We start from the raw sequence: 26,206 nt of genomic DNA, 5'->3' as shown, positions 1-26,206 counted from the left end.
TCATAGTCTTTCTCATATATTTGTGGTATGTCTGTAAAATGAGGTCTTCTGTAAGGCATATTAGAAATTCAGTCATTTCCAGTTATGTTTATATCTATGTGTGTGTATCTTACAAAAGCTTGCATTGTTTAGATTTACTAGGAAGAATACTCCTATTAATGTATAATCTCCAGTTGGGTAGAAAAGGTTTGAAAATAATTTGGGAAACTGCTGTAAAAAAAAAAATAGAAGGGGGTTGGATTTGAAAAAGATGAGTAGAGATGAAATTAAAGATTAAATTTAAGTGGGGGAGGGGGAAGGGAGCAGTCATAGAAGAGTAATGATCCAAATCTAAGGAGATAGGGTTTATGGGAAAGAGATTGCTTCATGTTAAAGCAGAGATTTTATATATATAAAGTTTATATTTGTTAAAGAAATAAAATTTGGTTTTAAAACCTTCCCCTAAAGTGTTAACCTCTTTTGATCAAATTAGTGAACTTATATTTTTAGGAATCCATATCTGTAGTTTAGAACTATCCCCTTGAAAGAAAAACTAGAAAAAAAAGACTTGGTAGCTCTGAAATGTCCATAGGAATCTAAATAGTTATGAACGTGAAAATCTAATTAAATAATGTACTCTGAGATCTTGTAGGATTATTCTGTAATTCTGTTTAGGTGATTTTTATAGCAGGTGAAACTGATTAAAGAAAAAATGTAAGTAAAATAAACTTTCAGAATCAAATGAAGTAATTTCATCAGTACTTTAAAAACTGAAGGCAGAGAACATGAAAGCCTTTGATAAGAACAACAAAATCCTAATGATATGCTATTGATAAAGGAGAATGTCTCATTTTATCAGTAGTACTGTAGTTCATACTTATCTAGTGTTATTTAAATTAAATATGCATGTTTCAGACTTGATAAACCAGTAAAGAATTTATCTTAAATATTCAGTTAGCTCTGTTGACAAATAAGTAGCAAATAGTCTCAGGAGGAAGCATTTAACATTTTCTTCTGGTAATATTTTTAATAGAAATCTAAACATGCCCTGAGTTATTAATGCTTAACTAATATTGGTTATACAGATTGCCATTGGTGCCTTCACTAATTCCATGTCATTTGTGTTTGTGTTACATATGATAAGCCTGCTCACTTGCCCACTTTTTGTTGCTTTTAGCATGCTGCTGCATATTGCTGTTTATATGTACTTGGATATGCTTGGATTAAATGGAATTGTATTTTTTGGTTTTAACTGAATATCCTTCAGAGTGGACAAGTGGCTTTAATATTCATGTAAAGAAACCATGGATTGAATAGAAAAGAAATGCAAGTATCCCTGAAAATGGTAGAGTTTCCATCTGCTGTTGATAACACTGAATCTTACCTAAATATTGTTGTGACATTATCTAATATTGAGCTATCACAGTGAACAATACATTTGTTTATCTTATATAACTATTTGTGTTTTATGATGTTTAATAATCAGTTAGAATAGTATTTACTTGTATATACTTAATAAACACATTTACGGGGTGCATGTTCACAACTTTACTAATAGTGTCGAGCAATCAAGAAGATTTGGAGACCACTGGCTTCATCCTCTTCCTAATCCACAAAAACAGCCAAACTCTTTGAAGTCATCAGTGCTATATAGTGGTGTCTATGGGAAGTTGGATCCATCTACACCCTCACCACCACACTTCCGTACGCCAGTCTCTACTTTTTTGGTATTCCTCTACTTAAAGTGTATTAATGACATGTTAAAATAATACCTTTCTATTATTTTGTGTTTGTCCATTGGCTATACAAGAAAATTAGTCTTATCTTTGTAACCATACTGTGTGTGTGTGTGTGTGTATTTTTTCATCATTTAAAGTCTCTGTTTCTCTCTCTTTTCCTTTAGCTCTTACCGAGGTGTGCAGGAAACTGGAAAAAAAATTTGTTCATTTATATATCCCTTTCACAAACTTGTTTTATTGGGGTAGGCCTTGAAAACAACTATAACTATGGCACAGAGATACTGTCAGTCATATACCAGGCCAGATGAAGCGGACATTTAAGCATTTTGAGGTAGAGAATAGATACAATCAAAAACCAGTGCTGTTAGTTTATAAAGTTCTTAAATGTATACTCAAATGTCCTTGAGAATTTGTTTCCATTGCTTACGTCTTTTTCTTGCGTTTAAAACTTGTTATTCCTTAAGTACCAAAAGTCAAGTTTAAATAAGCATATTCATTTTTATATTACTAGTGTATATCATACAGGTAGTGCTACTGAAAATAAAGGTTAGTTTACACTATTTCAGGTAGTGTTATGTGTTAAATCTACCCTTGTGGGCTAGTTTAGGACCTTCAGTGCCCTTTTTATAATGCTTGCTTTCCCCGCAGAACTCTTGGAAAGACTTGTATATACTTGTTTCTAGTTCATCTCCTTCCATTTTCTTGAATGTACTCTGGGCAGGGTTGTATTCTCACTTCTCTATTGGAACAGCTCTTGTCAAGATATTACCACATTGTTACATCCAAAAGTCATTTCTCAATCCTCATCTTACTTGACTGACAAGCATTTGACATCTTTGATTATTTTCTTCTTGAAATGATTTCTTCACTTGGCTTTTGGATACCAGCTTCCTCCTGTCTCACTGGCTTTTTTTCTTTTTTAAATCTCCTCTGCTTGTCAGCTTTGAAGTGCCTGGGGTTTCTTCCTATATATATATATATATACTTCATTCCAGGTGACTCTCAGTAACCGACTATAAATGTTGACGATGCCCAAATTTATATTTGTGGGCCATACTTCTGTTTGAACTCCAGATCCGTCAGCTGCCTAATCAACATGATCATTTGGGTACTTCATAGGTACTTCAAAACTTTCATATCCAAAAATGGACCCCTGAATGGCACCCCTCTCCCATAATTTTTTCTACCTCCACTCTACTCTGTTTCAGTTAATGGCAACTCCATCTTTTTAGTTGCTCGGGACTAAAACCTTGGAGTTATATTTAACTCCTTGTTCTCACACCTCACATAAAACCCTGCTATCAAATCTGTTAGCAGATATCTTTGACTCTGCCTACAAAATATTTCCTGATTCTGACCATTCCTTACCACTTCCTCATTAACAACTAGTCTTACGCCACTTTATCACCTCTCTACTCTCAGTGGCTTCACTCACTGAATAAAATGTAAACTTTTAGTGGCCTACAAGGTAGTACACAATGTATAACATCATATATAATCTTATCCCACCTTTACATTTTTATCTCTGCTATCTTATCACTTACTACTTTTCTTTCACATTCATTTCTTTCTAGCCGCACAGGCCTCCTTGCATTTCTCTGAACACACCAAGCATACATCCACCTTGCTCTTCCTTCTACCTGGAATACTTTCCCCCACCTTCTTGCTCCTTTGCCTCCTTCAGGGTCAGATGTCACCGTATTAGCAAAGCTTTTTCTGGCCACTTATTTAAAACAGCAAGTACTTCTCTCCTTTCACTTTCTGTCTATCCTTACCTCACTTTATTCCCATAACAGTTCACCACCACACAAAATGCTGTGTACAGTTGACCCTTGAACATGGGTTTGAACTGCTCAAATCCATTTACACGCAGAGTTTTTTCAGTAGTAAATACAACAGTATTACACTACACGATCTGCAGTTGGTTGAATCGGCAGATGTATACGGAGGGAGAACTATAAGTTACACAATGGCACTCCTAACTCTGCATTGTTCAAGGGTCAGCCATATTTACTCGATTATTTGTTCTGTCTTTTCCCACTAAAAAGGAAACTTGATAAAGACATGAGCTTAACTGTTGTTAACTTTTATCCTTAGAACCTAGAACAGTGACTGGCATATTGTAATCACTCACATATTTGTAGAGAATAACATTATGTCCTAAACTTCAAATTGACTTAATTTTTGGAGCACAGTCATCTTTTTTTTTTCTTTTGATTATGACTTTATTCTTGTACGATAAAATCCCTTAGACATTTTTTTTTCATTTTCTCTTTTTTCCCTTTAATTCTTTGTCCCATAGCACAGTGCCTGATATCCAGCAGATTCTTAATAATTACTTACTGAATATGGAAGTGTGTTGTCATGAGTTTAAGACACTGGAAATTCAAATGAGAAATAAAATGTGATTTATTTCCTGGTCTTGCTACTGCGTTATCTTAATGAGGGGTTTATTAATTTAGTATGGACTAGTGCTTAAGAGTGCAGGCTCTGGAATCCAAATGCCTGGGTTCAGATCCAGTGCAATACTTTGCTGGGAGCCCAGTCATCTTAAGGTTTTTTTTGTTTGTTTGTTTATGTTTTTGTTTTTAATTCCAGTGGTGGGAGAAGGGGCTAGTTGGTTATATAGGAACTAGAGATGAAACCACCACAAACACTGATTGACTGTCTTTAACAAATTCCCTAAGTAGTCTCCTATAGATTACTTTAAAATTTTTTATTTAGAATGATCTTTCAAAGTATAATATACACTTAGAAAAATGTGCAAATCATATGTGTGTAACTTGATGAATTTTTATAAAACAAACACATAGGAAAAATTACCACCTGGATCAAGAAATAAGATATTGCCAGCAGTTCCTCAATCTCCCTGTACCCAGTCATTACGCCTCGTAAAGGTAGGCAGTCACTGTATAGTAGTGTTTCCTGTTGCTTTGAGCTTTATTTAAATGGTATATCTGTCTCTCTATAGATATAGATATTATATGTAAGAGAGAGTGTGTGTGTGCCTTCTTTTGTTTAAAATTATGTCTGTGATGTTCCTGTTGCATGTAAGTTGTTAATTTTCGTTGTTTTAACATATTCCACGGTATGAATGAATATATTATGATTTTTCTATTCCAACACTAGTGAATATATGAGTTACTTCCAGTTTAGGATGAATTTCTGTACTTTTGGTGTCATGTGTATATGCCTTTCCGTTGGAGTGAAATTGCTTCCGTTATAGGGTATACATAGGTTCATCTTTAAAAGATATGGTCAAAAGATTTCCAAAGTTGTTACACTGATTTACACACCCACCAGCAGTGTGGGAGAGTTTCAGTTGCTCTATTACTTTGCTAACAGGTGGCCTGTTAAATAGTTTTAGCCATCTTGGTGGATGTGTAGGATGTTTCACTATGATTTTAATTTTAATTTTCCTGATATCTAATAATATTGAGTACCTTTTCATACTTCTGTGGGCCATTTTGATGGGTACTACTTCCCCTTCTCCTGAGCTTTATAAACAGTAGATTTCTAAGAATAACTAGGTACCATGTAGGCCACTAATGCAGCATGGTAAAAAATATTTTGCTATTATCTACACTAAGATATAGAGGAAGATACAAACTTGACTGCCTCGTACTGAAGACCTGTTTTTAAGGTGTCTGTATTAAATTGATAATGCAAGTTGGCAAAGAGGAATTATTTAAGATTTACTAGATGGGTGAAATTTATGATTAAGATTCTAAAATACCCCAGATGTGTATGAGCAAGAAAAATGATTGAAAATTGGGTATAACACTTGTTGGGCAAATAATTTATTGTCTTTAATGAGCACTTTGTGGTCCTGTCCATATGAACTGACTCTTTTTTTTGTTTTGAGTAAGTGATGCTAGAAAATTAAGTATCCATTTGAGATAAAATTAAATTTTTAAAATCCTCTCTATATGTATTATTTGCAGATAGAAGGAGCATAGAGAAGTAGAGGGCAGAGTTTTCCAGGTAGATTATTACCTAGACTGGAAGTTCCTCCTTAAGGAAGGGTTTGTTCATTTAGTCAGATTGTATTTTCTGAGCACTTTTGAGTGAAGCATTTATTATCTAAAGGGATGTATGAGCCAGTAAGTAGAATTAATTCTACCATAAGCATGTATAAGGGAGATGACATTTGAACTAATCTTGAAGGATAAGTAGAGGTTAGTTACATGAAAAAGGAAAAGAGCTAGAAAACAGTCCAGGCAAGAGAGGCACATACTTACGGGTGTGACATTGAGAAAGGACATGGGTTCTGACAATGATGAGAATTTCAGTATTTTAATACTGAAGTTGGAAGAGCAGTTGCGGCCAGATTGAGAAGGTTCTTGAGTACCAAGTTAACAAGTTAGTACTTAATACTGTAGAAAATAGAGAATTAGTGCAGGTAATGAATCAGGAAAGTGATGCCATTAGATTTTGTATTTAGGAAGAAGATTCTGGAAGCTCTGTAGAAGTTGGATTGGCAGAAGAGAGAGATGAGAGGCTGGGAATGGACTGACAGGACTCACCTGAAATTGATGGTTTGAGCAATTAGGTGGCTTGTAATTATCAATAAAGGGGGATGCAGGAGAAGGTTTGGTGAGTGGACAAGATGTGTTCAATTTGGACATGTTATGTTCTATGTGCCTTTGTTTTATTGGAATTCAGTAAGAGAACTAAGTTATAAGTATCCATGGCCATGACACACTCTTTAAAGATATTTTGTAGGTTCCAGTAAGAGAATTAGCAATAAGAGTAGGAATGACCTGTAATATCGTTATTCCCTCAGTCAGGTTGTATTTCATTCTTGCCCTCTCCCATCAGTTGCTTTATTTGTTGTCTGCGATTTCTTTAAATCTTCTCTCTCTCTAGACTCCTTTATCTGCTCTTAATATTATTCTGTCGTCCTTTTTCCTTGCTGTCTTGTCACAAATAATGTAAGATGAGTAGCTTTAAAAACATCTGACAAAATTCCTCATTTTATGGACTTAAAATTTATCCATCTCTGGATATGTGATATCCATATGCTGTGTCTTTTATTTAACTTGTAAAAAAGCTAATACTATGCAGTATTTGTGCATATATTTAAATGTCTTGTCGTAATGATGCAGGTGGACACCTGATTATAAAGGAACAGAGGTCAATACTCATTTATGTTGTGTGTTTGGATGAATTTTATACATATCTAATTCTTCATCCTTTCACTGAGGAAATAGAAACCATTTCCCCTTAATTTCTAGGCATCAAATTCTCTCTGCCTCTGGGGTCTAGCACAGTTCATGGCACATAGTAGCTAATCACTTATTGAATGAATGAATGTGCCTGTATCTTTTCTTCCCTCATGTAATAGAGGAAGAGGTGGCTGTGCTCCAGCAGTTAAGCCTGTAAGTGCTATGGATCATCATCCCCTCTTGACTTCTTAGGGACTTTATTCTTGTGTTTTCAGTCTCTCCCTCTGTACTGGATCTTTCTCATGAACACTTACACAGGTTCAAGTCTTCCCTGTCTTCAAACATGGAACAAAACACTTCCTCCCCCAGACTCTCTTTTTTGGTCCCCTTTAGCTTGTAGTGTCATGTTTCTGTCTCCCTCTCAAGCCAGACATTTTAAAAAACGTATCTGTACTTGTTATTAAACACTTTTTCACTTCTTGCCCATTTTCTTAGTTTCTTTCTTGATTTTTCTGCAGTATTTGATGTTGACCACTTTTCCTTTCTTTAATGTAGCACATTTTTCTGGGTATGCCTTTCCTTCACAGGTTCATCCTCTTCTGCCTGTTCCTTAAATGTCTGCATTCCTCATAGGCTACTTTCTCTTCTCATTCTACTCATAGTCCTTGAATGATCTAACCTACTGCTTTGGATGCACTCTATCTGTGTAGATCCAGCTTTTTTACTGTTTTGTCTCACAAGCTGTTCAGACTCCATGACCAACAACCTTGAATTCATTAACTGTCCTTCTTTACCTCCACCTGAACCTTCTCCAGTGTTTCCTATTGCAGTGAATGGCACCACCATCTACCCTGTTGCCCAGGCCAGAGTGCCCTCTCTTCCCATTTCCCCCCTTGATTCTTAGTTGGTAGTTTTTATGATAAAATAAATTAATTTTAAACTGTTTGAGGCATTTTTCTTGGTTGTACATTCTAGTTTTCATTAGTATAAGTTCAGGAGCTATTAGGGCACATTTGATTTTTTTAGGCTATTTTTGGCTCCAATTATTAGTGACTGGTATAAATCTAAAATAAATTTCCATTAAGATTTTTAGTTTACATAAATCAAAATAAAAATGTGTAGGAATTTATGTTTTATCAAAGATGATTATGTTCAGTGTTTGTTATAAATCATGTATTGTGGGGTTTTTTGTTTTCATTTTTATTTTTGTTTTTTTTAATTGGGGGATAGTTGCTTTACAATGTTGTGTTAGTTTCTGCTGTACAATGAAGTGACTCAGCTATATGTATACATATATCCCCTCCCTCTTGGACCTCCCCCCCCCCAGTCCCGCCCATCTAGGTCACCACAGAGCACAGAGCTGAGCTCCCTGCGCTATACAGCGGTTCCCACTAGCTATCTGTTTTACACATGGTAGTGTGTATGTATATGTCAGTCCCAATCTCCCAGTTCATCCCACCGTCCCTTACCACTCACCCACCGTGTCCACACGTTCGTTCTCTACGTCTGCGTCTCTATTCCTGCCCTGCAAATAGGTCATCTGTACCATTTTTCTAGATTCCACATATATGTGTTAATATACAGTATTTGTGTTTCTCCTTCTGACTTACTTCACTCTGTATGACAGACTCTAGGTCCATCCACGCCTCTCCAAATGACCCAATTTTGTTCCTTTTTATGGCTGAGTAATATTCCATTGTATATATGTGCCGCATCTTCTTTATCCATTCGTCTGTCGATGGGCATTTAGGTTGCTTCCATGCCCTGACTATTGTAAATAGTGCTGCAGTGAACATTGGGGTGCATGTGTCTTTTTGAATTGTGGTTTTCTCTGGGTATATGCCCAGTAGTGGGATTGCTGGGTCATATGGTAGTTCTATTTTTAGTTTTTTAAGGAACCTCCATACTGTTCTCCGTAGTGCTGTATCAGTTTACATTCCCACCAAACAGTGCAAGAGAGTTCCCTTTTCTCCACACCCTCTCCAGCATTTATTGTTTGTAGATTTTTTGATGATGGCCATTCTGACCAGTTTTGATCTGCATTTCTCTAATAATTAGTGTTGTTGAGCATCTTGTGCCTCTTGGCCATCTGTATGTCTTCTTTGGAGAAATGTCTGTTTAGGTTTTCTGCCCATTTTTTGATTGGGTTGTTTGTTTTTTTGATATTGAGCTGCATGAGCTGTTTGTATATTGTGGAGACTAATGCCTTGTCAGTTGCTTCATTTGCAAAACATTTTCTCCCATTCTGAGGGGTGTCTTTTCGTCTCGTTTATGGTTTTCTTTGCTGTGCAAAAGCTTTTAAGTTTCATTAGGTCCCATTTGTTTATTTCTGTTTTTATTTTCAGTACTCTAAGAGGTGGGCCAAAGAAAATCTTGCTGTGATTTATGTCAAAGAGTGTTTTTCCTATGTTTTCCTCTAAGAGTTTATAGTGTCTGGTCTTATATTTAGGTCTTTAATCCATTTTGAGTTTATTTTTGTCTATGGTGTTAGGGCATGTTCTAATTTCATTCTTTTACATGTAGCTGTCCTGTTTTCCCAGTGCCACTCATTGAAGAGACTGTCTTTTCTCCATTGTTATATTCTTGCTTTCTTTGTCATAGATGAGTTGACCATAGGTGTGTGGGTTTATCTCTGGGCTTTCTATCTTGTTCCATTGATCTATATTTCTGTTTTTGTGCCAGTACCATACTGTCTTGATTACTGTACCTTTGTAGTATAGTCTGAAGTCAGGAAGCCTGATTCCTCCAGCTCCGTTTTTCTTTCTCAAGATTGTTTTGGCTATTCAGGGTCTTTTGTGTTGCCGTACAAATTGTAAAAATATGGAATGCTTCATGAATTTGTGTGTCATCCTTGCACAGGGGCCATGCTAATTTTCTCTCTATCCTTCCAATTTTAGTATATGTGCTGCCAAAGCTAGCACTCATGTATTGTTTTTTTTTTTCTTTTTTTTTTTAAATTAGTTTTCTGAGTTGAAAGAACCTGTTAGTTTCACATAGGAAATGATGTTATATCATTATCGATATAAAGAAAGGTGTTTGGCTATGCTGACAGAATGATGTAACTTCCTGCCGTATCCACTCTTCCTCACCATTGCATGCTCATTTTGTTTCCCAGTCTGGTTTATAATAAAACCCATTGAAAATAGAAACTCTCTCATACTTATGCACCTCCTTCCACAATGATATTGTGGTTGTGGCCATTATAGATTTTTAGTAAGGATTGACTTTAAAACTTAAGTTTATGAGTAATAATTTCATTGTACCTACAGACAGGCATAATTTCATTCCCATAGGACCTACATTTTGCATTCCCGTAGTACCTACAAATATGCGTAATTGATAACAGGCTGTAAAAAAGACGTTTAAGGCATTAGAATTTGTTCTATTCTGAGTTGACCATTGATTTATCGACTGTTTGAACAATTATAACTGAAGTTTGAGATTGTTTTATGACTCAGCTTGCTCAAAAGAAATTGGCTTTCTTAATGAATTTTAAAAAGCAAGCTCTCATGGTGGCTTTATTCTCTTTTTGGCTTAATCTCTGATATTTAGAATAAAATAGATTGTTTTAAAAGAATAATCCACAACAGGGAGCAATGATTATGCTCCACAAACAGATGATTTTTTACTTTTACGTAGTATTTATTCATTTTACCTTAGAGAGGCTCAGATCTCATGCTATCTTTTTGGGCCAGTGGGCTGCTTCTCATCTGTATTTGTTTTCTTCTTTAGATATTAGGATCAAGGAAGAAGAACCTGATCCTGAAGAGTGGCAGCTCAGTGGTGATTCTACATTGAATACCAATGATCTAACACACTTAAGAGTACAGGTGGTAGATGAAGAAGGGGACCAACAACATCAAGAAGGAAAAAGACTTCGAAGGGTAGCTTGCACCTGTCCCAACTGTAAAGAAGGTGGTGGGAGGTATGCACACATGAAACATACTTTTCTTTTTAGACTGTTAATATCATCACCCTAATTTTTGAAATGCTGCATGCCATGTCACTTAACTAAGGGAAATTATTCATTACATGATCATCTTGTGTGTTTGTCTGTATGAGTGTGGCAGAAAAAGTTAGAGAACAAAATATGTGAAATCAAATTTTCAGTTCTAAATGCCTTTTTAAAAAAAACTAAAATTACTTAGTTTACTTTAAAAAAAAAAAAAAAGTATAGTAAGATGCCATTTAACAGGCCCATATTGGATATTAGTCTGTTTGCAAACCAGCAGTGGATTTGCCTAAATACTGATTTAAAAGTTGATTCTTCGGTACAGTAGAAACTAACACAACATTGTAAAGCAACTGTACTCCAATAAAAATAAATTTTAAAAAAAAGTTGATTCTTAGCTTGAGAATAACAGTTATATAATATAAAATAAGTTCAGAAATTGTTAATAAAGCATAAGTATTTTCCATTTTCAACAGAAATGAATAATAAGCCTTAATAATGGAATTTTTTAAAAAGTGGAACTGTAATATTTCCATTCAGTGTTTTTAAAAATAAACATTAAGAAATAATAACATGACAGAAATAAACTCAAAACAGATCAGTAATTATATTAAATGTGGATGGATTAAGCTTAATAATTGAGAGATTGACTCTCAGATCATATTTAAAAGACATAAAGTCCAGCCTTATATTGATTATAAGGAACATCTCAAATTGGTGCAGGAATGTTGAAAATAAAGGGATGGAAAAGATTTATTAGGCAAATGTTAACAAAAAGGAAACTTGGACATGGTAAGATTAAGGTGAAAATATCAAATGGATAGATAGGGATATATTTCTTAATAATATGAAGTTTTCACCAAGAAGATTTAATAGCCTTGGTACCTTTTCCCCACAACTTTGAAATATATAGAGCAAAAACTGATAGAACTCTAAAGACATTATAACCATATCCTCTAGTCATAGTGAAAGACCTTAATATACCTCTCTCAGAAATGAACTATTTAAATAGACCAGAAAAAAAAAAAACAACCCTGTTAATACAGTTAATAAACTTGATCTAATAGAGCCTCTCTGCCTTTGAGTTGATTTGTACATTGGCCAGCCCATTCACAATGGTAGTAATGACTAGTAACTCTTAATACTGAGAGCCTACTGTGTTCTAGATGGTCTTATAAGTGAGGCATGGAGAGGTTGAATGATTCTTTACAGCATACACAGCTGGGATTTGGACCCAGTTTCTCACCAAGGCCTTAACCACTGCGCTGTACTGCCTCCCAGGTGAATTTGCTTCTTCTGCATCTGATCCTTAGGCATTTGTATTTCCTACTGGTGATTATTCACCTGTTTGAAGTTTTACTTATTCTTTGAAATGTTTTGGTCAATTTAAATAAGTTAGTGTGGAATTCTGGTTAGACAACTTTTCTGAAATGTACTCTCATTTTTACGGGAACTTTCAAGATAAATTGTTCATGAAAGTCAAATCTAACTGAGGCTCAAGGCTGCCTGTGTTTTGCTTATTCTTTTCTTTAAATTGAAAATCTTTTAAAATTATTTTTATTAAATTAATACATGCTCATAAAAATTCAGAAATATAGAGGAGTTTTAAAAGAATACCAAACTTCTACCCTACTTCAAGATGACTAATGTAACATTTTTGTATATATCCTTCCAGACTTTACTCTCACTGTTTTACGTGTCTGTTTTTCTTTTGAAAATTTTTGTGATCGTATTTCCAAGTGTACATAGAGTTTGTATCAATTTTTTATGACTGTAGTATTCTATTGTATGGATGTGTAAGAATTTAACAACTTTTTTGGGAGTTTATTGTTGAAATTCTAATTCTTACACATATCTTTGCACATCTGATTATTTCATCAGTATAAGTTGGCAGTGGTGGAATTGTTTTATCAAAGGGAAATTGTCTGCTAGAAAGGTTGTATCAATTTATACTCCATCAGTGGTGTATGAGAGTATCTGTTTTCCCACACCCTTGCCAACAATGGATTTTATAATTTTTAAAAACCTTTTAAAGTCTGAGAGATGAAAAGTAATACCTCACTATTGTTTTATTCAGTATATTTTTGTTACTTTATTAGATTGAACATTTTTTGTTGTGTTATTTTACCATTTCAAAATTTCTTTTGTGAATTATTTCTTTGTCTTTTGTGAATCTGTTAATTTGTCTGTCATGTGTGCACATATTTTTTTCAGTTTTACATTGTCTTTCAACTTTGTCAGTGGTTTGCAAAATGCATTTATTTACACAAGTAAAGAAAGTTCTCACTTAAAGTTTGCAAACTTTTTTTTAAGCAGAAAATTTTTAGTTGAGATGCATTATTGTCATGCTATTAAAAGTCTTCCTTAAACTGAGGATTATAAAAATACTCATAGTTTTCCAGAACTTTTGTGAGTTCATTTTTTAATAACTTATTCTAACAATTAAAATTGAAGTTCTTAAGAAAAAAAACTATTGTTTCTTAGAGCTCATTTGAACAAAATTCAACTAATATATTCATGATAGGCACAATTGTATCATTGACAGTTGCTGCATCTAATTAATAGAAGCATAACATATAGTAAATCCTGTTCTGCAAAGGTAAGGTAGGTGGCACTTTAAACATTTTAGAATATTAGCCTTTCTTTCCGCAACAGTATTCTTTTAAAAAAATAATAGTATGTATAAAGTGGCATCTTTAGAGAACTAAATTTTATATTTTTACCTTTTTGAGCAAGGTGTAAAATATAATTAAATATTTAAAAACTGTATTCATTTGGGCATTTAGCCAATATTTATTAAGCAGAACCAGACTTCAGAAACTTTATACTCTAGTGGAAGAGACAATTTTATAAAGTAAAATAAATTCTGAAGGCGTTATTGTTATATAGGTTTTGTGTGGCTTAGACAACCTCAATCCATTTTTTAAAAAATTAATTTGTAAAATCTGTTTTCTTCCCTGTTAGCCTTTCAGTTTGTGTTCCGTTTCTCCTGTCCCAAGCAAAAGACTCGATTTACTTAACTTTTCTTAATCCCTCTACTCAGAATTTAGCTTTATTTATTGTGTCACTCTGTCTTTGCATTATTAAAATTTTGGGAGCAAGTTTAAGCGGTCAAGAAAATGAACTTAAAATTGTTAGTTTTTTAAGATCATGCAATAGGTATTAGTGGTGTAACTATATAAATCAAGAGGAAAACTTACGGTAATCTTTTACTACTTGAAGTTTGTTGATAAATTCACTTCAGTTCTCTTCCTTCACATCACATGCCATAAATCCATATCTGGCATATCTAGATCTTATCTTGAGTAAAAATTTTTTTTTTAAATAAAAACTTGGACCTCGGTATTGGACTTTTTCCCTTATATTGTATATTTTTGTGTGCCCTGTCTCCATTTTTTTTTCTTAGTTGCCTGTCCCATTTTCAGACAATGAGTATGTCTTGTTTCCTTATAATTCAATTGATAAAAACATCTTTCCCTGGATTTTTGGTTCTTTGGGAACTCATATTTGTTGCTGTAATTTGTTACAGTCTTGTGCTTTGTTCGTGCTCTCAAAGCTAAATTTTGCTAAGTTAGTAAAATAGCACTTTTGAATTTATAAAAGCACATTGATTCACCTGAGTGGTAGGATTAGAAGAGAGGCAAGTTATGAGTGTAGAGTGAACTGAATTGGGTTCTCTGTGAAATTGCTATGGTGAACACAATATGTAAAATCGGTTTGTACACCAATAGCCACAGACATTGCTCTTTTTCTTAGGGCCATTTAAGAATAAAACAAATTTAAAAAGCTAAATTAAATGGAAATATTATTGGCTTTGGTTAAGACTTTGGCATTGCAGGTGAGCCAGCAAAACCTGTTTCACTCAACTCAGCTCTTTGAAGAGAGTTGTAGAAATTGGGGGTGGACTGGAGCAGAAACTAGAATTGTGTTAGATTATGACATCCTTGCCCTTGAGACAACAGCATGACTCCTCCTTGTCTTTACTTATGCTATTCCTCTGCCTGGAATGCCTTCCCTCCTTTCTATCTAAATCCTACCCACCTCCTCCACGAAGCCTTCTCTAACTACTGGAGCCCACATTGATGTCTCCCTGTTCAGAACACCTATGGCATCTAACAGCCAGCACTGCACCGTTTAGCACTGTTTGTCCTATGGCAATTTCACATGCTACTGAGTGTGAGTACATTAAAATATAAATGTGGGGAAATATGCATTTTTCCAGTAAAATTTGAAAAACAATAGGTATATTATATACAGGAGGATTTGCAGGCTTACGGAAGGTTTAACAGGCTATACCTAGACTGTGAGATTGTGGGAGGAGGGGAAGTTGGGGGGGTCTTAAATGTACCTTTTTGTAATCTCAGAGAAACTGCAAAGTTTATATAATATGATTTTGACAGTTGATGAGTCTAAAGTGTCATGTTTTTTATAAACTCATTTGTTTTTATTCAGTAACTAGCCTTTTTCTTTTTTTTTGAGGTTGAGTAAACATTTTCTGTAGTGTTTAATATGATTTGAATATCAGTTCTGGAATCAAAAAAGTTTTCTTCTTGCTTAGGCTAAGATACCTGTGTTCACCCATCTAATAAGCACATATCTTCTAAACCCTGTTCTTGGTATCAAATACTGAAATGTAACAGATGTCAAATTTTGCAATGTGGAGAAACTGCATTTTATTATCTCTGATTTATAATTTTGGGTATCTTTGCATGGTTAATAAGGGAATTTTAACTGTAAAGATAATTTTAATTTATTTCATGTAGTTCTAGGGATCTAAGACAACAGCTTTGTCTAGATTTTTTTCTCTGATTTTCTCCAAGTCAGTGTATATTCAGGATGCGGCCATACAAATATGGGAATAAATAATGCTTATATCATCTTAAAGTCTTCTTAAGGTGCCTTAATTGTACCTATGATTAGTTATGCATTTATTGTTGGTTTATTACTTTTTAAATTAGGTGACATCATGACTCTGAATAGACCATGTAGTTTCCGGTACAACTAATTTAATTGGATTGGGCCTATGCATAGAATTTGGGAATGGTTCTGACCGAATAATAAATAACTTTACTATATACTCTTTATGTATGAAATGTTCTTTTAAATTATATATTTCTTTAGCATATTTACATTTGGACAACACTCACATTAGTTGTGGAGTAAAATGAATATGTAAAACTTACTAATTTTTCTTTAAATTAATTTTAAATGGTCTTGGTTTCTGATTGACCTCACGGTGATAATGTCTTCTATTTGAAATTCAACATGGGGAGTATGATATGAGTGATAATGTCCATTTGAATATTTTCATATAAGTATATATTATTCTGTGTGTGTTTTTTAGAGGTACCAATCTTGGGAAAAAGAAGCAACACATTTGTCATATACCAGGATGTGGTAAAGTCTATGGGAAGACCTCACATCTGAGAGCTCATCTGCGTTGGCATTCTGGGGAGCGCCCTTTTATTTGTAACTGGATGTTCTGTGGTAAAAGATTTACTCGAAGTGATGAATTACAGAGGCACAGAAGAACACATACAGGTTACTAATATTTACTTTTAACAGACAAAAGTTAATTGTAAGGCTACATACTACCTTGAATTTTTTTTTTTTTTAAGCATACCTTACTGAACTGAATCTTTTAAAATAAGACCAATTACATCAAATTTCTATCTTCAGTAACACCAATTTCAAAACACTAATTCCAAACAAGCCAGTATGGCTTATCTTACAAAATAATGTTTTATTTTATACAAACTTTGGTTAGCTTTTGTTTTCATACTATTCAGTGTCTTAAGCCACATTTATCTCATCATTGTTAATTACGTTAATGTTTTAAATTAGTTGTGTGCTTTTACTCTTGATCATTATCTTCTTCCTCCTCCTTAACACTGTAATAAAGAATAATTCCTTTTCCTCTGATAAATTCAGGCATTTCACCCTTTCTCTTGTTTTAATATGTGTGAGGTAAGCAAAAGATATTTCACTGAGGAATAACCAAGGCATTGTTGATGTGAAGGCTCTTTCATTTAATTGTTTTAACACATAGTGTCGTGTGGTTGTTACATGAAATGGACCTAGGAATGACCCAAATTGAATTCTAACTTAATATAACATATACAGATAGTTTTCTTCTACTGCCATGTAATGATCAAGGTGTTCATCAGTCTATGGTCAATACTGAAGAATTGAAAAATATATAATGCATTTACAAAGTTTAGAGAGCTTAGAAGAAAGAACTATGGTGAAATGGTGGACAATATGGATTTTGAAGTCTCTTAGATCTAAATATATAAAATAACCCATGAAGTATGTAGTATTATGTTACATGCTCTACTCGTTTTAATTTCTGTCTCATCAGGTAGGTAGACAGATGAGCTTAACCTGTTTGAAACTGCAATGGACAATATAAGAAAGTAGATAAAGTGTGCTTGGAGGCAGAGATCATTATTGCTGGGATAGTAAGGTATTTTTGAGCATTGGGCTGGGGTAGACCTTAAGATGGCCCTATAATAGAATTTTCCTCAGTGGAATTTTATCAGCAGGATATAAAAAGAAATAATGTAAAAGGGAAAAAAGGTCTATGATCAAATAAGTGTAGGAAACACTGTGTTAAAGAGGGTTACTATACAAGTACCTTCAAGGAATGCCTCTTAGGACCTTTAGTAGAATGTTAATGAGCACTGTACTTCTCCAAGTCAGGGGAGGTAGTGGCAACCTCTCATTGTGCCATTTTGCCATGGAGTATGTCTCAGGACCAATGTTCCAAGAGAAGCTTTGGGAAATACCTTCCCAGAAGAATAGAATATTATATGAATAGAAGAAGTGAGAGATTGTTTGTCACGAGTGAAGATGAGATTTTATTTAACACATTTCTGTTACGTAGGATTGAACCACGTTATAGAAGTCATTGGAAGTTAGGTAATGGAGAGTCTAAACTGTTTAGTTATCTGCAGGTTACTCTTGCATTCCCATACCACTTAATTAGTACAGTGGTGAAGTTTTGTACTGTAATAAAATTTGGTATTTAAGGAAGATTTGTCTGGCATTGATTTGTTGGATTGGAAAGGGAGAGACTAGCGTGCCATTGTAACATAGTTCAGGCATGAGGTCTGATGAGGACCTACTGAGAGGAGAGGTGCTGGAACAAGAGATAGGTAAGAAAGACATTTTGAAGAAAATAAATTAAGAAAATACTGGATTTGTTGATTGATTGAGTTCTCCCTAGATTCCTTGTAGGTTGGCCTTTTGCCTTATCTTCTACTAATTGTCTTACATAGTAGGTCTTCAAAATAATAGAAGTTCTGTCTGTCTTTTGTGTTTAAAAAAAGTATTTTATTTATGCTGGGAAATAAATTTAGGCATCATGGAGTCTTATTAACTTTTAACATCATGATGTATTAGGCTTGCTCTTGATTATTCCAGCTGAAATCAGGTCAGCTGGCCATCTCCATTATTCTTGGGACTACTCAGTCTTTATTAGACTTCAAGCTTGTGTCTTGGCTTTAATCTAGAAGTACTCTGTGTAGTTACTTGAATTCGCATTTAAGAGTTGAAGGTTGAGTATCAGGGATCTGACATGTTAATAATACCTTAAATATAGCTTAAAACAGTGTATTTTTCTTTAGAGAAGTATGCTACAGATAGTCATTTTTAAGCCGGTATCTTGTAACAGATGTTTCAAAACTATTAGCATAGTTGAGGTATTAAATTCTTATCTGAATATCAGTGTATAATTTAATAAGTTTGAAGATTGCTTTTCATCCAGAAATAAAGGTGACAGATTTATTTTGAGGAAAAATATTCTATGAGAGAAATCTTGCAGGGACAGCTCATGAAACTAATATAGTTCTAATTGAACTCTGCTCCCTGTCCCTAACTGTCAGTGTTGGCTTATTTTCTTTCTCAGGGAATGATGAGTCTATTAATGTTAAATTTAAAAGACTAAGTAACTTAATTTCTTCAACAGGTGAGAAGAAATTTGTTTGTCCAGAATGTTCAAAACGCTTTATGAGAAGTGATCACCTTGCCAAACATATTAAAACACATCAGAATAAAAAAGGTATTCATTCTAGCAGTACAGTGCTGGCATCTGTGGAAGCTGCACGAGATGATACTTTGATTACTGCAGGAGGAACAACACTTATCCTTGCAAATATTCAACAAGGTTCTGTTTCAGGGATAGGAACTGTTAATACTTCCACCACCAGCAATCAAGATATCCTTACCAACACTGAAATACCTTTACAGCTTGTCACAGTTTCTGGAAATGAGACAATGGAGTAAATATTACACAAATACTTATTCATTGTGGTTATTTTTATACAGTAGTGAGAAGAACATTGTTCCTAAGTTCTTAGATATCTTTTTATTGATGTGCAAAAATTTTTGGATTGACAGTAACTTGGTTATACATGACACTGAAATGCCTTACTTTGTATGATATTCCATAGTATATTAAAAATGGTAAAATTGCATGGGTTTTGTAGGTACTTTTGGAATCTAGAAGAAATGAAATTTTACCAAGTTATATAAAGAGAAAATTGAATTTAACAATGCGAATGGTAGTCTAACCAAATGCATCAATCCTGTGTGGTTTAGTGTAAAAATGAGAACATGTTGGTATTTATCTATTGTAAGATAAAAAAAAAAGTTGGTGGGTGAAAGAAATCATGTTATGATAAAAAAAATTTTTGTAATTTTCTTGATGACTGGAATTTTTATTATGCATAACTGACAAATCAAGTTTCCAAGCAAATGTTACATAGTGTAGGCTTTACTTAGCTTATCAATTTGTCATTTTGAAGCTAATTATTTTAATTAGGTTAACTATGTACAATATTTTAAGCATTACTCTTGTAAGATTTTGAAAACTACATTTTAACATGGAACTCTAGGGATAGTCACCTTTTAAATCCTGTTGAAAAGCCATGTTTAAGATTTAATTTGCCAAAATAATGTCTTGTTAATATTCTTTCAATAACGAAGTTGGGCAATATAACCAATGTTTAAAAAAGTTTAAAATGTATAGGTTGAGGCATTTGGGTGGTAAGAAAATGTTATAGTGAATTATCCCTTTTCTTGAGTATTGGAGGACCAAAAAAATAAGGTGTTATTGCGTCTTAGCAGTGATTTTTTTTTTTTTGAATCCAATCTTGTTTCCAAAAACCACATGTCTGCCAGGGCCTTAAAAGCCATCATGTAAATTACCAGTGAAGTATAACATATGCAAACATAACAAAATCACTTCCATAGTGACGATACTCCAACCATATGGATATTAGTCATAGAGAACTAGAGGTTTTATGATATTTTTTTAAGTGTTTTTTTTTTGTTTGTTTTATTTTTGGTCTAGGTAGTCAGTCTGCACTTAAATATCAACCATTTTCCTTTTTTGCTTTTTCCCTTAAAATTTATATGTATCCAGTACATTTAATTGAGAAATGTATGTTTTTTATTATGCTGTATTTTCTTTTTATTTTTTAATTATTGTTTATATTTTCAATTATTAAAAAATGTACAAAATAAAGTTTCATTGCTGGTCTTGTAAGAGCTATACAATTTTCCAAAATGTATACCTATAACTGCAGCAGTTCACTTATTTCAAAAATTTGGGATTCTGTTCATTTGTTATTCTTAAGACCACCTCAAATTTAAAGGCTACCTTATTGTACGTTTAAAGTGTATTATAACAGTGTGGTAGTTAATAAAACACTATTTTTTTTTCTTTTGAGTTTGTTGTATTCCTATGCATTTAAAATAATTGCAGTGGTATGGGGTAAGAAAATCAGTGTGGTTTATTTTTCTTAGCATTTTATTTGCAGATTCTTGATTTCAGATGCTGAGATTATTGTAAACAGGTATATTTACTTAAAAAGGGAAGAGTAGAGGCTCTAGCAGATTACTATTTTTTTCGCCTAAAAATGAACTTATTAAATAGAACTTTTGAAAAAAATCTTTTAGCCCACTTTGATTCATTAGAATTTTATCAATCCATTTTGCAAACCTTGTTTTTCCTTTGTTTGTTTCCTGTTAAAGCAATGCAGGATATTTTGATTTATCAAAAACTTGAGTTTACATGAAGATTCTTGAAAATGATAGCATAAGACAAGCTTTGGTAACCATGGCAAGAGTTATTTGAAAGAGTTATGTTTTTGAATTTATATATGTCTAATCGTAAAGGCAGGGTAAGAGGGAAGGAAAAACTAACAGGATATTAATATGACTATTTTAGATATTTTAAAATAAAAAATCCAGTTACTTTCTACGTGTATACAGTGGGGTTAAAGATTTCCATTGTCTGTTTTCCAGGCCCAATCTGATACTGTCAGTAATATCTTTGAACGCATAGGACAACGCTAGATACACATATAAACACAAAGTTTTTCTCATGTGAGACTTAAGCTTGTGACGTGAAATAGGAAGTATTACTTGGAATCATAGAAATTAATGAATGTACATCTATTTTGAAGTTACATGGTTAGAATTTGAATCTTCAAACTCCTGTAAATAATTTCTAGAATTTAAAAAATTATTTAGGTTGTGTGAAGAGGATTATGTGAGGAGGTTGCTCACTTGAGCAAAAACCCCTGTTAAGTCAGGAGATTAAAAAACTTTTTAGAGTGTGATAGTAGAGCTGTTTTTAATATTGAAAATTTATAGTAAGCTTATAGAGCGTTTTTGATCCATGAGTTTCCAAGCAAATTTTATCAGTTCTTAGAACATGAATGCAATGAAGAAAGTAAGTAGTCTTAAATATTATTTAAATAAGTTTTTAGATTTTTTTGAGTGCCCACCTGGAATATACCTGTGAATTTTGGATCTTTACCTAACAAAGAAATGAAAGTTAGTGTTCAACCTCAACCAAGGTGATTTTAAATACTTCTTGATTTTTATTGAAAAAATGTTGAATATACTCTGGAAACTTAATATTTGAAGAATTACCCTGAAGTAATTTTTTTCTAGTTATAAAATCTATTAGTGTGTATGGGTATAATATTTCTTAGTGTAAGTATATTCTTCAGTAAGGTGTTTTTGGCAATTGCCTTATTTTTGTAAAGGCTAGAGTTAGTGCATATTCAGTATATTTACATACAAATAATTCCTGTTTATCAGAACATGCTCTTCTAGTGGACTAGGTGTCTATATACCTCAATTTAAAGAAAATAATCCTTAAGAAAATGTTATTTTCTGTTGATTGAGACTTAATGCCTTTGAAAAGTAATTAAATTACTTTATTAAATTAAAAGTAATTATTAAATTACTTTAATAAAGTTTTAAAGACATACACCTATTGCAAAAGGTCAGGTGCCCTGTAAGTAACTTTGGGCAAAATAATGAAGATGCTTAAGTTATTTCAGAATAGTGAAAACGCTTAAATAGTAAAAATACATGTACATGTAATTTGAAGGCATGTCAAACATACTTCATAGAAAATAGTTCTTAGCCAGTATTGTTCATCAGAAAATGCTGGGGCCATTTAAAAATGTCCACAGGCCTAGCTTCATTCTTGACCTAAATCTACATTTCTGGAGATGGAGAGTACACACACATGACCCGTGAACGGCGGTGGGTTTGAACTGTGGGGTGTCTGCTTAAACGCGGCTGTTTTTCAGGGGTAAAATACGGCAGTGCTGTACAGTCTGGTTGGTTGAGTTCACAGATGTGGCTGAATCAGGCATGGTGAGGGCCATAAGTTATATGTGGATTAACCCCCATGTTGTTCAGAGGTCAACTGTATGTATTTTTAACAGCTCCTCAAGTGGCTCTGATAAACACTCCTGGGTTAGAATCACTCTCAATAGAGCAAGCATTCCTTTAGTATCTTAATTGTAGTAAGGATCCTATTACTGACTTACTCATGATTCCAAAGTTTTTGTTTTATTAAAATTTATATTGTAGTCAATATTGTTTGAAATGTGGGGTTATTACTAGTAACATTTGGTTTTAAAGTATTGTTGGTCATGCTCCCCTACTAGTAGACGATTTGGTTTTCATTTTTAATTATGTTGAGTAGACAAGAATAGTTTTCAGTGTAAGAACAATTTGTTTTACTAAATAGTATTTTTAAAACTTTTTGCCATGAGTGAGCAGTAAGTCTTTTGTAGTCTGATAATCACAGAACAAAATTGGTCGATATCTTGGGAACAAGATTTGATACTTTAGTGAAATCATGTTTTTTATTTAGTGTTGGAGACACAAAGATAATACTGACTTGGCCCCTTGTTCAGGCAGATTTGTATTATAATCAAATATATTGTAAATACATGCTAGTGGCAGATAAAAAGCACTCTAGAAACTTAAAAGAGGGAGAATTCTGCATGGAGAAGTTGGGAAATTCAGGCAGAAGAAATGGCTCTAGCAAAGGAACGGTGCGATTTTGCTATGGATGATAGGGGAAATTGTGAGAGATGGAGTGGGGACGTTTTGGAGGAGGGGCTGTCAAATTGAAAAGGAGATCAGATTTTAATCTTTACCAGTGGTTCCTAATCTTTTTGGGATCATAGGTCTTAGAAAATGCACATTTAATTCATTGTAGTCTAATGTTAAAACTGTTCAAACACTACATGAGGATTCATTTGAGCAAAGTCCTGAACCTTGGAAAATAGCCACATTAAAGGAACTGGTGGAGAAAGAGGAGTCCTCAAGGAGGCTGACATAGAAACTGAGTGTCAAGATGGTGATGAACATCAAATGCAGTAGAGAGGTCAAGTTAGATGAAAAGAGAAAAGATTTTGGCAATAAGGAGTTGCCAACTGATCTTTGTTAGCAGTCGGGTCAAAAACTGAGGACACAGGGAAGAGGCTATGGAGACAGGAAGCATAGGATATTCTAAATTAAGTGGTGAAGAGAAGAAAGATGGGCAGATGTGTGGCTCAGTCAGGATTAAGAAAATTGTTGGGAAAATTTCTGATTATATAAGTGATACTTAATATTGATAAATATTAAGAAAATAAGAGTATGAAGGAATTTAAATAACCTGAGCTACTCAGAGATAACTTATTTCCTTTGAAAATGCATATCAGTTGGAGTTGAAATTTAGAAAAAGCTGCATGATTTGCTGTCATGTAACATGATTTATATCGGTTTTTTAAATTATATATTTAAGATACATGATGTTCTGAAAAAGGAGTCTATTGCCTTTAGCCTTCCTCTCCTCACCCCCCAGCTTTTTAACAGCCTTGCTTCTCTCCTAAATCCATATTAAGCTACATACTATATGGTGTGATATTGGGTAGGTTTCTTATCTTCTTAAAACCTAATTTTCATCATCCATAAAAAGGGGATAACTAACAATAGTATCCCTCATAGGATTGTTGCGAGGATTAAAATGTAAGCATTTAGCATAGTTCCTGGCTTACGGTAGGGACTCAATAAATGATATCTTCCCCTATCCCCCACACGATTATTAACTCTGGAGATTTCACTTTTCCGTAGTGAAGGGACCAGTGTTTTAGGATGTCCATTGTTTAAATACGGTTCATGCATTGATTTTCAACTTCAGAATGAGGGGGAGTTTTCAAAGCAGAAATCTGAAAAGAGAGCTATAGAATCTAAATTGATAGTGGACAATGTGTCTGAAGTGACTGCCTCATCAGAAAGGATGGAATAAGAAGAAAAGAAGGAAACACAGAAATTACACCCTGATAGAAAATTCTAGTTTAACATTTCTAGGAACCAGCCAAAGAATCTTTAGGTTCATTTTGATTGAAAGGTAACATTTACAGTTTAGTGGTCCCAACCTTAAAATTGGAAGAGGTCATCAAAGAAATGCAGCTTATTTCTCCAAAAAAAGTCTAAGCCTCCAATTAATAGGCAACAGTGAAATAACAGGAAATGTTAGGGTAGATAACTTTTAGGATATCTGCCCAACTTATGTCCCATTTTCTGAATATTACTTCCTGCCACCTTCAGGGGCGAGCTGTTTAGATGATTGGACAAGGAGCGGACATCTGGTCAAATTTGAGCCAATTAGATGATTTCTCCCAGGAGTTCGGAGTCGGAAAATGATGTCTTGGGACGTTGCATTTGGAACCTGCGTGTGAAGCAGAAAGAATAAATCAAAGATGAGAGACCATACAATCCCAGAAGAAAAAGATGAAGAGAACGGCTGCCTTGATTCCTGATAACTTTGGTTTTTGTTCCAATGTTTTGTGCCTGTGCATTTCCTGTTCCTGGATTCCATGAGATACCCTCAAAACCTTCCAGAGACTCCCCCACTTGTATCTTCAGGTTTTTCTTAAGTTTGAGAGGCTGTTACTTGCTACCAAATAGTGCCAACTAAAACATCTTGAGATACAATTCCTTCTTGAATAAAATACACTGGTTGAAACGGTTGATGACTTGGTGCTGTAGAAAATACCAACGAAAAGTCATGGTTAGTGCCAGATCAGTTAGGTTTAGATGAGGGAAAACTCAGCGTAGAGCCTGAATGAGTCAGAAAGGGTGAGCTTTGAAGGGCCAATAAGATGCGCCCAGGAGAACTGATTAAAAGGCCTAGAAGTCCATCTACAGTCTGAGGATACTTACCAGAGGGCTGTGTCTATGTTTGTGTCTGTGTTTGTGGTCTTACGGAGCACTGACTTTTTGCCAGCATTAGCTTTATGGTTAGTATCTCCCACCACATGGTCTTTATATTTTCATGACGTCTTCAGACTCAGGTGCAGTTTGGTTCACTTTTAATTGTGTGTACCCAATTACTTAGCTTCCTCCCATCCAGATCCTTTAAAAATTCTTAGTTAATTGCATCTTTCCCATTTTTACTGTTGGTAACTTTGTGTGGCTTTTTCATCTTGAATCATTTAGTAAAGGTGAAAACTTTCACAGTATAACATAGTGCATAGATTTTGGACTTGGGCACACGTGGGTTTATGTCCTGGCTCTGCTGCTTACTAGCTGTGTGACCATGGATTCTACCTTTCCACCCTGGGCCTCAGTTTTTAAAAATGTAAAATGGGGGTAATAGTAGCATCATCTTCATAAGGGTGATGGAGGAGATGAAATAAGTTAGTGCATGTAAACCACTTCCCACAGTGCCTGGCACGTAGTTAAGTATTAGTAAATGTTAGCCTTAGAGAAATCAGTAATCTTCCTACACTTGGAAATAATTATCCCCATCTTGTATTAATGTGTTCATTCACTTAGATCCACCTAGTTTTCTGTCAGCAGACATTAACAGAATTGCTAGTATTTGTATTGTGCCTTTTTGATGAAGTATTTCAAGTATATAGAAAAAATATAGAAAACAATATAACAAATACCTGTGTATCCAGCTTTTACAGTCTTAATCCAGCTTTTACAGCTTTTACAGTCTTAATCATTTTACACATATTTGCTTGTTTCTTTTAAAGAAAACGATTATAGCTATA

At 34.0% G+C, this 26,206-nt stretch overlaps 1 protein-coding gene and 1 non-coding gene across 2 annotated transcripts in view; one reads left to right on the top strand and one right to left on the bottom strand.

The window, feature by feature from the left end:
- Positions 1 to 20,526, top strand: part of SP3 (Sp3 transcription factor) — a 57,109-nt gene extending 36,583 nt beyond the window's left edge. Inside the window, exons 5-7 of the mRNA XM_061185038.1 lie at positions 10,619 to 10,811; positions 16,183 to 16,379; positions 18,808 to 20,526. Coding sequence (XP_061041021.1) covers positions 10,619 to 10,811; positions 16,183 to 16,379; positions 18,808 to 19,124 — 707 coding nt within the window. The 3' untranslated portion in view covers positions 19,125 to 20,526. The remainder of the gene's footprint in view (positions 1 to 10,618; positions 10,812 to 16,182; positions 16,380 to 18,807) is intronic.
- LOC133078922 (U6 spliceosomal RNA) lies at positions 9,701 to 9,807 on the bottom strand. The gene has a single exon (XR_009697974.1). It is a non-coding gene; the product is annotated as a U6 spliceosomal RNA (small nuclear RNA).
- Positions 20,527 to 26,206: the final 5,680 nt, after the last annotated feature.

Source organism: Eubalaena glacialis, chromosome 1, assembly GCF_028564815.1.
Source record: "Eubalaena glacialis isolate mEubGla1 chromosome 1, mEubGla1.1.hap2.+ XY, whole genome shotgun sequence".
Classification (NCBI taxonomy): Eukaryota; Metazoa; Chordata; class Mammalia; order Artiodactyla; family Balaenidae; genus Eubalaena; species Eubalaena glacialis.
The sequence above is the reverse complement of the archived record's forward strand: the minus strand, read 5'-3'. Positions and strand labels throughout refer to the sequence as shown.